This window comes from Acipenser ruthenus, chromosome 12, assembly GCF_902713425.1.
Source record: "Acipenser ruthenus chromosome 12, fAciRut3.2 maternal haplotype, whole genome shotgun sequence".
NCBI lineage: Eukaryota > Metazoa > Chordata > Actinopteri > Acipenseriformes > Acipenseridae > Acipenser > Acipenser ruthenus.
The window spans coordinates 12593501-12609095 of NC_081200.1; the positions used below are offsets into that span (position 1 = coordinate 12593501).

General features: G+C 36.9%; 3 protein-coding genes across 8 annotated transcripts; 2 read left to right on the forward strand and 1 right to left on the reverse strand.

Annotated features, from left to right (window-relative positions):
- Window positions 1–509: 509 nt before the first annotated feature.
- On the reverse strand, window positions 510–1310 carry LOC117416895 (leucine-rich repeat-containing protein 34-like). The gene is made up of 2 exons (XM_059034206.1): window positions 763–1310; window positions 510–611 (listed from the first exon to the last, which is right to left on the reverse strand). The coding sequence occupies exons 1-2, from the start codon at window positions 940–942 to the stop codon at window positions 510–512; spliced, it is 282 nt and encodes a 93-aa protein (XP_058890189.1). The 5' UTR covers window positions 943–1310.
- Window positions 1311–1930: 620 nt separating this feature from the next.
- On the forward strand, window positions 1931–8191 carry LOC131696480 (myoneurin-like). 4 transcript variants are annotated; one of them, XM_034027804.3, is made up of 8 exons: window positions 1931–2056; window positions 4272–4572; window positions 4754–5562; window positions 5894–6053; window positions 6245–6423; window positions 6609–6692; window positions 6770–6856; window positions 7264–8191. In XM_034027804.3, the coding sequence occupies exons 2-8, from the start codon at window positions 4304–4306 to the stop codon at window positions 7521–7523; spliced, it is 1848 nt and encodes a 615-aa protein (XP_033883695.1). In that variant the 5' UTR covers window positions 1931–2056; window positions 4272–4303; the 3' UTR covers window positions 7524–8191. The 4 variants fall into 4 exon arrangements, with proteins under 4 accessions (XP_033883695.1, XP_033883693.1, XP_033883694.1 ...); XM_034027802.3 differs by lacking the exon at window positions 1931–2056 and adding an exon at window positions 2063–2355; XM_034027803.3 differs by lacking the exon at window positions 1931–2056 and adding an exon at window positions 2063–2281.
- Window positions 7351–15003, forward strand: lrrc34 (leucine rich repeat containing 34). 3 transcript variants are annotated; one of them, XM_034027809.3, is made up of 11 exons: window positions 7351–7465; window positions 9558–9682; window positions 10391–10518; window positions 11178–11242; window positions 11651–11734; window positions 12186–12314; window positions 12466–12561; window positions 13029–13183; window positions 13513–13665; window positions 14179–14305; window positions 14732–15003. In XM_034027809.3, exons 2-11 carry the CDS (start codon window positions 9564–9566, stop codon window positions 14918–14920), a joined length of 1245 nt encoding a protein of 414 aa, XP_033883700.3. In that variant the 5' UTR covers window positions 7351–7465; window positions 9558–9563; the 3' UTR covers window positions 14921–15003. The 3 variants fall into 3 exon arrangements, with proteins under 3 accessions (XP_033883700.3, XP_033883699.3, XP_033883701.3); XM_034027808.3 differs by lacking the exon at window positions 7351–7465 and adding an exon at window positions 8596–9047; XM_034027810.3 differs by lacking the exon at window positions 7351–7465 and adding an exon at window positions 8596–9047 and having other exon boundaries at window positions 14179–14298; window positions 14732–14887.
- Window positions 15004–15595: the final 592 nt, after the last annotated feature.

Genomic DNA, 15595 nt, shown 5'->3' on the forward strand with positions numbered 1-15595 from the left:
TTTTCATTAAAAACGTCTTTGACATGCGCAGCTAAAACAAGCTTTAAATAATTAATGCTTAATGTATTAACTATGTGACCTACCTGTTTATAAACGATTGTGCTGATTTCAAAGTAGCCTATTTTTTATATGTTTTGGGGATTTCAAAACTTGAAAGTTGAAAGTAAATGATCACGAAAGTTTTTATGAATGTTGTTGCTCTGTGGCTTGTGCTGTTATGCCTACATTTTATGGAATCGGCTCTTTAAATTCCAATAACTTGTGAATGGCCTAAAGCATGGGGACCATCGGGAAGGATGTCTACAGCTTATCAGTCTCAGTACAATTAGCAGTTATATAATATAATACTGAATTACATACACGTATATGCATATAGCTGCTTAGGAGCAGCGAGACCTAATATGCTGGTAAGAGTGTTCTGTCACTGAGCTGCTCTGAGTGGCTTAGTTATTTACTGCACCCCTTGTCTGCAGAATAGAACTCAGATGACTGATGGTGTTGAACCCAGGTCATACCTGCTGGCTGTAGAGCAGAGGCCGGTTCATGTTGATGGCACGGATGGTCCTATTGTTATTCAGGACAGTAGTCAAGGCGATCAAGCTCTGAGTACCCTGACAAAGCAAAGAAGAGAAATCAAAAGAGTTTGATTTTATTTCAGTATAAAAACAGTGGCACCAGTGATTTGGGGTTAGGCTCCTGCCCGTGGTAAACCACACGTTTATCAACATAAACTCCATTAACGCTCTGAATAGTAGCGCTTACCAGATCACAGTCTCCAAGATCCAGCTCTTCTAAACAATTATTAATCTGCAGCATTGCAGCAAAGTGCATCCCCCCTTTGTTGCCAATCTTATTGCCAGTCATCTGGAGGCTTTTCAGAGTCTCGTTCACCTTAAAAACATTAACAACCATGTACACGATTAAATGTTTTAAAACAGTCATGTTATTATCAGTATGACAAAAAACACTGAAAAAAGTGGACCCCTTTTATAAGTTTCTGCATTTTTTTCAGAGTTCAAATTTACAATATCCTGCGGCTAAAGTTGTAATATAGAAGCAGGAATATGTCTATCTTTGGGGAATGTAAACAAACTGAACTGTAAATATGGGTTACTATAAGCAGACACCAAGGAATTATGTATACCGGTAGTATAAAAATAAACATGATTTCGGCACACTGACTCTTTAAATTAATCTGTATTGTTTCAAGTGATCACTCAATGCATTATTTTCGTCATACAAACGTCAGTATTTTAACTGAGTTAAACTACTGTGCATCTGACTATAACAGATGTGCCTGGCATTTTATTAAAGAACAGTTCTCTATTCATACAATACTCACATGTAGTGCCTCAGCAATGGATTCTGCGCCACTGGCCCCAATATCATTAAACACAAGATTGAGGTGGCGAAGTGCAACAGTCTCCTATTAATATTATACAATTGCAAAAAATGTTATTCTTTAATTAAATGTTACGCATAGCATCTAATTACTATTCACTTATTACACACACTTTGAAAAGCACCTATAAGTTGAAATAGGTTCATGTTGAACAACAAGTGTTTACTGTACTGTATACAGCAGTGTGGAGAAGTGGTTAGGGCTCTGAGCTCTGGACTCTTGACCGGAGGATCGTGGGTTCAATCCCAGGTGGGGGGCATTGCTGCTGTACCCTTGAGCAAGGTACTTTACCTAGATTGTTCCAGTAAAAAAAAAAAACAACAACTGTATAAATAATGAAATTGTATGTAAAAATAATGTGACATCTTGTATCAATTGTAAGTCGCCCTGGATAAGGGCACCTGCTAAGAAATAAATAATAAAATGCAGCCGACAACTGCTGCGCGTGCACATCACTCAGAAACGAGCAAAAGAAAAATTAGAGGCAGCTGTGGGATCTCATTTTACACATGCGCAATGCGCCAGGGGATATACAGATTTCTGAGTTGTCCTTACAAAGGTACCACCAAATGTTCCTGTCTGGACACTCTGATTGGTTATAATCTTATTGTTAATAAAACAATGAATAATCCTCTCCCAACACTGAAACCTAAGGTCAGTATCCTATACTGCAGCCATTACACATCTAAAGTAGTTCATGTTTGGCAGTGAATAAGCGTTTTTGTTACTTAAAAAAAAAAGTGACAGGAGGTGCTGACTTCCTCAATTGTCCTGACAGGAACATTTGGTGGTACCTTTATAACCACTGCGATTTCTGAAATGGGTACTGAATTGGTTACAATACCGGAAATGACGGTCTCTCGGAATGAAATGGTTAAGGTATAGTTTTTTTTTTTTTCTTTTACGTCGTCACAAAATGGCTGAATAAAAAAATCGACCAAATCATTTATCAGGTTAGTTTTTTTTAAGCTTTTGCAAGTCTCGCGCGGTGGATACTTCAGTTTGCTCTTGGTAAATTACATTAACTTCGGTACCAAAACTAAAGATACCGGCGCTGTATTAGCAAAGTGATGATACTTTGCACTACACAGACGGACCCTGGCGTGTCCTTTCGCAATAAGAGCCCTTTGTTGTGAAAATGTAGCCAGACTGAGAGACTTCTATAAAACACGAACCCACAAGCACACGACTTGAAGAAAACGTGCAGCTGGTCTCTTATTTGCAATTGTGTTTAGACGCAATTATTTTGTTAAATGTTAATTCATTTCTTTCTGTTAATTATAGTACAATACATTAGTTAAGCAGTTGAAACAGGCATCTACGACCGTGTTAATACAGCGTACTTGAACGTTCTGATCAGTCAATTGTAATATTTTTGTGTGGAGCAAGGGCATGCATACCGATATTTAACGAAGGGAGTTCTCCCATGTAACAATGTGGATTGGTTTGTTCAAATATTTGTACATGGTTTTGTTAGTGTTGGTAAAGTACAGTACTGTAGCTGAATGGTAAATATAATATTGTTTTCTATCAGGCTTAAAAGCATTTGGTTTGACCCATCTGTTTAATTGCACAGTGTAAATGTGTAGGCAGGATTGTTTGTCCATGGTATTATACTTTTTACACAATTGTAAAACCTGTGGCATTAAAAAAAAAAAAAAAAAAAAAAGATTTTATAATTGCAAGTACGAGTTGCTGCAAAAATATTTACTTTTAGAGAGTACTGTTGTCAGAGTGCGTCATTGATGCATACAGTTGTTTATACAGTAGTGGAAATAAAAATAAATAATAATAATAATAGTAATAATAATACAAGCATTGTTTTTACTAACATACAGTCTGTTTTGAACAAACACTTTAAAATAAATAAAATAAAGAGAACGTCCTAATAGCAGCAGGTAAATATGTAGCATTAAGTGGACAATTTCATATGCTGTATCAATGTTCTATAATTCTGCTAATGTTAAAAGTTGTTATCTTTCAACTTCAATGAGTACTGTATCATTCTCACTGCTTCTCTTACGATTGTGAAGGAACATTGTTTGAAGTCTCTAATTTGAGTCCAGGCCAATGTGTAAATAACTTCATAATGAAAGTGAGATGCTTAAAATAACATATGACCTTCAGTAAAACCCCTATGTTTAAGTACAATGAGAATAGGCTACAGTGTGTCATTTACTTGAGGGCCTCCATCTGTCAAAACATAAAAAATGAGCACTGCATCAGGACTATATTTGAGAAGCCATATCTCTCAGTTCCGTAATACAAAGACTTGTGATGCAACACATGTAGGCTAACATAACAAGAAAAAGGAAGTGCATATTCTAAACTGATTCTTGTGTACTTCTCCAATATTGTACTGGATATTGAACGTCCACAATTCCACTTGTCTTTTGCCCCCTAAATTGAACCGGCATAACATTAGACAAACCCAATGGAGCAGGCAGACATGAGGCATTTCCCCTACCTCTCTCCTTCATTATGTGCTTATAGGTACAGAGGTTTAGACAAAAACGGAACCACTTCCCTTTACATTGTGAATGGGGTATAGAGCCATAGTAGGCAGCCAGGAAAGCACTAATGTTGTTCTGGGGGGACACATGACTGTTCCATAAATCTTAATGTCTATTATGCCTTTAGAGAAGCAGAATGTTCTCCAGATTTAATAATTTGGGCAGTCTTAGATTTAGACACCCCTGTCAACCGAGCTCCTGCTATCACCCATCTACTAAAGTATTTTAAGTGTAGTCTTGATGAAAGGGGGTTCATTTCCATAACAGATGAATTGCTCATGTGAGGGGCTTTCCATTTACACTCAGGGCTGTGGGCTCCATATCTTGTAGTAAACTTAATTTTCTTTGTTCTCCAGGTATAAAAGGCTAATTACATTATCTCATTATCATGCAACCTCGTCATCACTGCAAGCATCTACTGGATCAACTGAACAAACAGAGGCAGGAGGGGTTCCTGTGTGACTGCACCGTTGTGATTGGCCAGTCTCTCTTCAGGGCACACATGAATGTACTGGCAGCATTTAGTGAGTACTTTGGATGTCAGAGTGGGAACCCAGATGTGAAAAGTGTCACGTTTCTGGATCCAACTCTGGTGAACGCCAGTGGGTTTCAGAAACTGTTGGATTACATGTACACTGGAAATATTAACATTGATGGGTAAGTTTTGCGATTGCCATTTTTCAGTGTACTTCTTGGGGATGGATTATGAAACATTTATACCATGGGTCCAATGTTTCTATAAAAACAGCACTGCGATCTTGCCTCTGAAGAGGTACTGTACTTTAAACTACATGTTTGTTTAATGTGTTTTTTTATTTTTTTCATTTCCTTCTTGTAGTGAGGATGCTATTGAAATCCACAAAGCAGCCACCTACCTCAAAATAGAGGCAGTGGCAGCAAGATGTAAACTAAATGTTGAGTCTGGGATAGCAGATGTCAAACTGCTGTCTAAAGAAATCCTGAGTGCTGTCGTGGAGCCGGAGAAGCAGGATGTTGGCCTTTCCGAACCCAGTGACCTGAGGGAGTTAGCAGTTGTATTTTTAAGTCAGGACCAATCCCCTGCACAGCCTGAGAACCCAGAGTGTCTACAGGTGGAAGATAAAGGAGCAAAAAAAGCTAGAAAACCCAGAAACAGACATGGGACTAAAGTTCAGCAGAGGAGGAACTGCCAACCAAAAGAGAAGCAGACGCAAAAAAACAGTTCCTCCTTGTTGGCTGAAGCTTTCAGTGATGCAAGCAACAAGACAACAGAACTCGCTGTTCAAATTATGCAGGGAGACGAGGAGCCAGATTCTTTATTAGGGATGGACAGTGAAAGTCTTCCGGACCAAAATGCAGTGATTAAAAAATTGGTGGTAAAGAAAGGAAAGTCCCGGAAGCTTTGTACTTTGAAGGAGAACTGTGCCTCGGATCCGCTGAGCGAAGATAATGTTGACAGCTTGGAAAGCAGCGAGGCAGAAGGACTGTCTGAGAAGCAGCTGAAGATGAAGCCGGTGTGTAACACCTGTGGGAAGGTGTTCTCTGAAGCCAGCAGCTTGCGGAGGCACATGCGAATACACAAAGGTGTAAAGCCCTACACCTGCCACCTGTGTGATAAAGCATTTACACAGTGCAACCAGCTGAAAACACATGTCCGCACTCACACAGGTAAGAAAGCTTAGTTACAGTTCAAACATTTAGGTTATAAAACATTTATATAATGATTTGCAGGGAAATAATGAGGTAATCAGGTAAGATTGTGCAGTATTCACCTATGGTCACCATTATCATTCACATTCACATTCAATCACAGTACTGATACCTAGTGAAAGCTACATACTGGAAACCACTTGTCTTATTTTGACTAACCAAATTTCAATTATGCGAATTACACTTCAATTTGAAATGTGGTCTTCATATGCTTGGGGGTGATTTATATCTCATTATTTTAATGTGGTTTTCTGTTGCGTCACTGACTGTTTGAAACCTTGTTTTGAAGGGGAGAAGCCATACCAGTGTGATACGTGTGATAAAGGCTTCGCTCAGAAATGTCAGCTGGTTTTCCACAGTCGTATGCATCACGGGGAAGAGAAACCGTACAAATGTGACATCTGTGGCCTGCAATTCGCCACGTCCAGTAACCTGAAAATACATTCCAGGTATGTTGAGGTGCCAGTTTGGGACATGTTAGTAGTCTTTACAACAGTGTCTGGTGAAGTACGTTTAAGATTATTGATATTTGTATTATTTTTGCTTGATTATGGTCAAGCAGCTGCAGTACGGCATGTTAGACATGATATGAGTTTAGGGGTTTATTGTGACCCTTGTATACTTTATCTTGTGGCAACAGGAAGCACAGTGGAGAGAAGCCATATGTTTGTGAGCGGTGTGGGCAGCGCTTTGCTCAGGCCAGCACTCTCACATACCACGTCCGCCGCCACACAGGAGAAAAGCCCTACATCTGCGATACGTGTGGTAAAGCGTTCGCCGTCTCCAGCTCTCTCATCACACATGCTCGAAAGCACACAGGTAACGAACGGCAAATAACTATTAAAAACTGCATGTAGGAAACCACTTTTCCAAATTGTATGAAACTGCATGAGCATTGGTTCTGATGCACTGTTCAGTCATTGTGACCTACTTCATACTGGATATAAATGTGACCGATATAGCTTGGTTATCACAAGTTTTCTTTGTTGTTGGCTTTGTTCTAGGAGAGAAGCCATATGCGTGTCGCACTTGTGGAAAACGTTTTATTTCTTCAGGAGAGCTTAACAAGCACTGCAGGTCCCACACAGGTTGGTACAGGAAATAAATAAAACTTTATTTACACTATAATGAAAAGACTGGTAACACAAACAATTGATCATTTCAGGTGAAAAGCCTTTTGTCTGTGAATTGTGTGGAAACTCCTACACAGATGTGAAGAATCTAAAAAAGCATAAAGCAAAGGCACATGGTGGTAAGTGAAAAGAAATCCACTGCATATGATTTACAATGGAAACTTGTATGCTCTGTTTCAATAATACAACTTTTAGATGTACTGCTAAGGTTAAAATCATCTTAAACATCTGTCTAAAGTGACTTGCTACTCAATTCTCAAACACAATTTCTCTAGATATATTTTTGGCTAAATTATTGTGTTAAATGTTAACAAAATCCTGTGTAGTTTAAAAACAATTAGGATTATGTTTATATTGAATGCATTTCTTGTAAACACTGCAGGGAGTTCAATACAAAAAGATAATAAAGTTGCTGTATTTAAAATAAAATAAAAATTATTGGCAACCTTATCTCATGTAGAGCTGTTTTATTGGACATTTGAGACGCTGAATTTTGCATTTAACAAGATTGTTTTTGTGTCTGCAGTGGAAAGAAACCTGGACCCTAGTATAAGCTCTGGAGCCTTAGCGGACACAGACACGTTAGAGAAAGTGTCTCTGCAGGACACAACCCAGCTAAAGCCTGCTGACATCCCACTGTCCCTCACCCTGCCCATGACCACAGAAGACCAGCAGATGCTTCTGTCAGCAACTGACAACTCCTCCATTTCCTCAGAGCAGTTGCTAAGGTCAGCAGTGACAGGCTATTCTGAACCCCAGTTCATCTTCTTACAGCAGCTCTATTAACAGACACGTACAAGCAGAAACGATCCACTCAGAAGTTAATACAGTGTTAACAAGCACAGTAATAGTTATGTTATGCAGACCATTTGAATTTACTGTTCCAGAAACAAGTCTGCAAGTAGTGGAAGAATACCATACACACCTTAAAATAAATTAGGGTTTAAGAATAAAGTCGATGGTTAAAGTAGAATCGTGGATTTCTCTTGAAAACCAGTCGCATTGATTAAAGTCTATTGAGTTGATTGGAGAAGTAGATCATGCATTTAAAATGTTATCTGCTTAACAGTGTGAAGAATATTTTGGCTTATACTGTATAGTATTCTGTGTACATTCCATATGTTCAGGTATGTGCACAGAGATGATGCTCTTTTGATTTATTTATGTTATTGTGGACTTCAGTACTATGTGTTTATTATGCAGGTTTTATTATCAGAAGCTGATCATGTCATTCCTACTGCATAGAAGTCAAGTGAAGATAAAAGTCGCTGGAGTCTTGACATTTTTGTTAACTTTGTCAAAAGACACATTTTCAGTGCAAGAAAAAAAGTTCTTATGAAATAATTAATAAATTAATTTGTCTGTGTTTCTTCTGTGTGCTACTGTTTTGATGCACAGTTTTGAAGAATCGGTTAACATACTACCAGTTGTAAACCATTAAAACATTAAAATGATCCAACCATGCACAGTATGTGTTTATATCATATACTCATTTAGCCACTTTAGAACCATGATGTGCTATTTTTTTTATAGTGAATATTCCCACAGTTTAACAAACAATATTGTATCTTTTCTTCACTCCTTTCTTCTTGTAAAGAATTCTGCTGAACTGGTGACACCTGTAGATTACATAGATATTCTGTTAGTAATGAATACTTCCAAGAACTATAGCTGGAATAAAGTATCCCTTCTGCACATTTAATATAAACTGTACATAATAAAAATGCATACAAATCAATGTGTCTTTTAATCAATGTCTACATAGCTTGCACAAATGCTAAATACGTGCTTGTAAATTATTAATGGATTTGACCAAATACTATGTGAGGTTAAAAAAAGTTTTCGTATATGGTGCTGTCCCCCCCCCCCCATTAAATGTGTTGCTGGGTGCATTACATAACACAAACTGTCAACTGTGTGAATATACTTTCTGGTATGTAAGATTCATCTTCTCTCCTTGATAGTCGTTTTAGATCAAGTAAAAAAAATGTTCCAGTACAACTGAGTGCATTGTGCAATGCTAAGAGTCCCTGAAAATACTTAAAAGTACATACAATACATAAATATTGTATGTAGATTGAAGTGCACTTAAAGCAAATCATTTTCATCCATATGCTGTGCATAGTGTGTCCACTAGATGTCGCAACTGCATTACACGTGTTTGGTCGCTATAGAAACAACACTCAAAACATTTGGACGATATAATACAGAAACAGCTATACAATCCCGGAAAAACAAACCATCTCGGTTAATAGAAGCTATGTGAAAAACAACAACAAAAAAAACCTTGCTGCAATAACACAAGGGCAGGTAAGGATCAATTCGAAGAAACACATTATTTTGATTCGGAAATATTACTATAACGATTTGTTGTGCTCAATGAAAAGCAGGACTTATGAACTGATGTTTAACGATGTATGTTACTAAACAAACTAAGTCGCTACCGATTATATTATGATTGGGACATGGTTTATAATTCTTGAAATGTATTTTTGTTTACGACTGTAAATAATAATAATAATAATAATAATAATAATAATAATAATAATTTGTATTTTGGATATAGTCAAGTTTCTCCATTTTTTAACTGAAATGCGTTTACAATGTGCGATTTGAGTTGTGTTTTTTGTTGCACAATTACCATCTACTTAGCTTATGCATACAGTTGTAATACTAGCCAATAGTATTACTCGGTAGTCTACCGTATACTTTTGAAATACATTTTAAAAATATAATCGTCACATATATTAAATGCAAATTATTACTACATCTGTGGACCCTTAGACGATGTACGATTTTTATTTTATTTTTCCTCATTAGAAAGCCATGGAAGGTCCTCCAAGTCTAAAACATCGATATTCAACTGTCTGCAAAGAATTGGAGTTGCCTAACAATCTATCCATTATCCACGTCCTGCGAGAATTGGATGACAAAGAGGCTCCAAAGTGAGTATTTTGTGAAATTGCTCAGATCAGCTAAATAATGCAATAGCCTACCTAATCTATGCAATACATATTAACTATATACTATAGTTAATACACACTGTATAGCATGGGAAATAAACAGAAATTAAGTTTATATTTCACAATAAAAACGCAGAGTGTCCTTGTTTTAATAAATACACATTGTTACAAATGAAGATATTTTAATCCCTTAACATTATGGTTGTAAGTAATAGGATAAGTTGACGTTGATGTATAATAATCGTTTGGAAGTTTTAAATGAGCTCTTTAAATGAGATTATTAAAATGTAAAACGCCTTTTTTGTTTTTGTTAATAACCATACTAACATTTTAACCTGAAAAACCGATATGAAAAATAAATACAATGCATCAACCAATACCTGCTTTATATCAAATAAACTATAAAAGAAACACATTGTAGAACATGTTCTTAAATCATATTTTACATTGTCTATTACATCATATTAAAACTGGTAAAAAAATATATATTATACTTCTAATGCCTTTTTTGGGCAGATGTGTTATTACAAAAAAAGTCCTTGGAATTATTTGCTGGAACAGAACATTTAACAACATGAGATGGTCAAAAACAGTTTTACTGAATGCTTTACAATTCTGAAGGCTTGTGTATAGAATGCCTAAACGTCTTTTATAGCGATTCATGTGTTTAATGTGTTCAATTTCACGCAGATCGATTTCTGAACGTGGGATCAACATTAAAATTGCTGGTAACAGTCGACTCGTGTCAGTCCAGAGGATATCGGACAGCGATGTTGAGGCTCTCACCCGCACTCTGAGTAACAACGTGTTTGTGACAGGTTGGTAGGGCTGTGCTGTCTGAGTGCATCGTCTAAACATGATCTGTGTTCATAGTATATACCTATATTCATAACTGAGGCTTGCAAATGAATTTTAACTAAATCTGTCATCCATTCAGAGCCATGTTCTCTAAATGTTTAATAAACCACCAGAGTTGTTAATTAGAAGATTATTAACAAACAAAAAGGAGTAGGCCTAAATGCATTGTGAATGTTGCTTTTGTATTACTTAATTTAAAAATAAGTAATACTTAACATTTTAAAAGAAACACTGCTGAAAGTCTTTTTATAAGCCATTGAAAAAACACTTTTGCCATTGAATTTATTAAGTTATTTCTACAACTAAATCTAGAATTGATAGCAAGCATCTTGTGAATGATGCATATTTAGATATTAGGCTTACCACTGTAAATCACCACAGTCATTTTGTCATTTTCCCATACTTTACCATTCCTCTCAGGACTTTACAATGCCTATGCTTTATTACACTTTGCTATGATTTTACCATGGTAAGCTTTTATAAAGGAGTGTCTGTTTTGTGCATTTGACTTGAGAAGACGTAATTGCGGAGAAAGGGGGTCAGCACTGTCATTTCTAAACGTTTTATTTTTTTGCACCTTTTTGTTAAGATGTTGTTCTTAAGTTGTTCTTCCCTTCAGGTCTAGACCTGCGATACAATAACGTGACGGACACAGGAGCACAGCATCTCAGTAAACTCTTGCAGGTGAATAACCCTCAAACTATTTTTATTATTTGGATTTGAATTATTATTTGTTACTGCCTAAACTATATGACTTTAAATATGTCTGTATGTCACTGTAATTTGTCATGTTATGTGTTATATTTCTATCAGGTCAATATTATAGATACCACTTAACCTAGAATCTAATATAACCTTTAGCATGTAAATGATGTGTACAATCAAGCACCATCCCAATCAAAGTATGAATTACAAACAAACAACTCATTCATGTTACCATATTTGTATACAGTACAGTAAACACTTGTTCAGCATGAACCTATTTCAAATTATTATAGGTGCTTTTCAAAGTATGTGTAATAAGTGAATAGTGATTAGATGCTATGCGTAACATTTAATTAAAGAATAACATTTTTTGCAATTGTATAATAGGAGACTGTTGCACTTCGCCACCTCAATCTTATGTTTAATGATATTGGGGCCAGTGGCGCAGAATCCATTGCTGAGGCACTACATGTGAGTATTGTATGAATAGAGAACTGTTCTTTAATAAAATGCCAGGCACATCTGTTATAGTCAGATGCACAGTAGTTTAACTCAGTTAAGATACTGACGTTTGTATGATGAAAATAATGCATTGAGTGATCACTTGAAACAATACAGATTAATTTAAAGAGTCAGTGTGCCGAAATCATGTTTATTTTTATACAACTGGTATACATAATTCCTTGGTGTCTGCTTATAGTAACCCATATTTACAGTTCAGTTTGTTTACATTCCCCAAAGATAGACATATTCCTGCTTCTACATTACAACTTTAGCCGCAGGATATTGTAAATTTGAACTCTGAAAAAAATGCAGAAACTTATAAAAGGGGTCCACTTTATTCAGTGTTTTTTGTCATACTGATAATAACATGACTGTTTTAAAACATTTAATCGTGTACATGGTTGTTAATGTTTTTAAGGTGAACGAGACTCTGAAAAGCCTCCAGATGACTGGCAATAAGATTGGCAACAAAGGGGGGATGCACTTTGCTGCAATGCTGCAGATTAATAATTGTTTAGAAGAGCTGGATCTTGGAGACTGTGATCTGGTAAGCGCTACTATTCAGAGCGTTAATGGAGTTTATGTTGATAAACGTGTGGTTTACCACGGGCAGGAGCCTAACCCCAAATCACTGGTGCCACTGTTTTTATACTGAAATAAAATCAAACTCTTTTGATTTCTCTTCTTTGCTTTGTCAGGGTACTCAGAGCTTGATCGCCTTGACTACTGTCCTGAATAACAATAGGACCATCCGTGCCATCAACATGAACCGGCCTCTGCTCTACAGCCAGCAGGTATGACCTGGGTTCAACACCATCAGTCATCTGAATTCTATTCTGCAGACAAGGGGTGCAGTAAATAACTAAGCCACTCAGAGCAGCTCAGTGACAGAACACTCTTACCAGCATACTCAGTCTTGCTGCTCCTAAGCAGCTGTATGCATATATGTGTATGTAATTCAGTATCATATTATACAACTGCTAATTGTACTGAGACTGATAAGCCGTAGACATCCTTCCCACTGTCAGTGTCAAATGATGGTCTCCATGCTTAAGACCATTCACACGTTATTGGAATTTAAATCTGCCAGTTCAGCTAACATGGGTTCAGTGAAAACTCCATATACCAAAAAAATTATGCAGATAGGAATGTGTGATTTGGGGAATTAGCGTATGATTGACTATTTGATAAGCCCTGTTAATTTTGGTTTGGCTCGGAATGATTCTCCAGTGAACTGGAAGCATTTTGCCATTGGTTTCAGGAGGAGAGCACAGTGCACATTGCTCTGATGCTGAAAGTGAATAAAAATCTCAAAGAGCTGCATCTGGGAAAACACGAGATGAAGGATTTTGGTGTGGAGAGACTCTGTGAAAAACTGACTTCAAACTTCACTCTACGCTACCTTGATCTCCGCTGGTAAATAGAACTGATGTTCTTTATTAAGAATGTAAACTGACTACAATGTCAGTCTCATTTTTGTGTTGTCCCTCTAGGGTTGAGAAATTAGGAAGTCTGATAGACTAAGTTGACAGAATCAGATAATTATGAATTTCTGACACTGGACACTTCTTCCACAGACATTCTATTGCTTAATCTTCAGTCATGCGACATTTGAACGCCAGCCCTGTATTGTTATTATTTAAATAAAGCAACACAAACAAGCATGCTCATGATGGATGAAGAGATTTAGTGTTTGAACCTTGACCATACTCCTAACGTTTCTGTTGGTTTTTCCACCTGTGTAGCAACAATATAACCCGGGATGGGGCTAAGTGCCTGGCAGAGCTGCTAAAGCTGAACACTGCTTTGAAGATCATAGACTTGACTGCCAACAGAATAGAGGACGAAGGAGCAATCTACCTCAGCGAAGCCATTGCTTTGAACACCAATCTCAAAGCGTAAGTGCATGGATTTCAGTCACTTAAAGTCTGGCACATAGTTGTACAGGGTAATGATCTTCTTGTTAGTTCCAGTGCAGTGCACAAGGTACGTAGTGGGTACAAGCTCCTCTCTAGGCTACACTTTGTAGCCCCTTGTGGTTTGTGGGATTTGATGAATTTATGGAATGAATTTATGGGAACATATCTTTCTGAATAATGTTTCTTAAAGACATATGATAAATCAAGCAATCACTGTTAAGTTCCAGAGTTTTAAAGTTAAAAAAACCAACACCTTTTAGTTACTGAGTACAATCGTGGTTTTTGTGATTTATAATAACTTAATACATGTTGTGTGGCATGCCTCTTATTATAACAGAGGTCATTTTTCACAGTTTAAGCAGCTCAGCTTTGTTTCAAAGTCGTTTCACCAAATATGAAATATGTTACTGGATCAATCAAATCCCACCACAGATCCTAACAAAATGAAAGTTGAAATCGTCTTGATGCCCCCTCTTATTTTTTATTCACTAGGTTGGCAATTCCAAACAACAACATTGGAGGGAAAGGTCTAGTATCCCTAACCAAAGCAATGAAGATCAACACAACACTGTCACACATCTACGTATGGGGAAATAAACTGGACGAACCAACGTGTGTGGTAAAGAGTTTTTTCTACTCATCGCCTGTTTGAGATGGCGCACTGATTATTTAGTTAAACTACAATTAGACTGGAAAGACATAGTAAAGAGGAGGATTATAATTCTTATGATTCAAAATTATTAAAGGAGTGGTAACCTAGACTTCAAAATATGCGTCTTATTGGCTAGCACATTTATCACAGGTCAACATTGTTTTCATTTTTGTAACTTTTTTTTTCACTTTCATTTGGGATGCACATGTTTTTAAGTACAATGCTATAGACTAAAAAAATATATATCTTTTACAAACTAAAGTAAAAACGCAGGCTAATAAGAGGTAAGAAAATGGCGAGTTCCAAATGTCATATGTAATAAATCAACAGCAATACTGATATACCTTGGTTTTAACCCAAAATACAAACTAAGTTCTTTATTTTCAATTTCAGGCATTCTCTGATCTGATTAAGAGCGGGCGTCTCCTTGAGAAAAACACGGACGTGTCTCCCTATGACGTGGATGGGCATCTTCATCCAGCTGAGCTGTTTCATGGATTGCAGAGACACTACTACCTGACACCCAGCTATGGGCAGGACCACGATTCAGCCTGCAATTCTGCATTGTCAGAGGATCTGTAGAAACATATACCATCGTCTCCAACCAGATTGCTTTCCAATGTCTTTAAGCTGTTTGTTTCTTAATTAAAGTATGGTTGTTATAATACGACTCATTTGTTTTGCTTCTAAACCCCCTGCAAGATTCAGTCTGCATCGTAATTAGAATTATCCCTGTGCTTAGGAATAAGCTCATGAAGAGATGCTGCTGTTAGATTTCACAGTGGGTGCCTTCCTGTTACTAGGTAGGGTAGAGATTTCTGCTATGTATACTGTCCTCAAAGTAAAAACCTTTCTCTTAACATATTTTGTGAATGGGTGATAGCCACAGCAAATGAAACTGCGCTTATAAATGTAAATGTAAGTGCATTTCATGAACTTGCTCATGAATCATCTTTTTTTTTGTTAGACTGTTGTTAGGTGGGTGACCAAAACAGAATGTTCCCTCTGGACAAACATTGTACTCAGATTTAGTAATGGTTACTATAACATATCTGGCACACGGAGGTACTTAGGTTTACTGGGGTTTTCTGAAGAGATTTGTTAGTTAATTACTGCTACCAGAATAGGGACGGCTCCCTTGCCATTTAGAGAAATACTTGAGTATCTGCAACTTTGCAGTAGTATCAAGTCAAGTAGACAAACGTTTGGTATAGTGTCTTAATATTGAAAAGGAGACTATAGCCAAAACATTTGTCT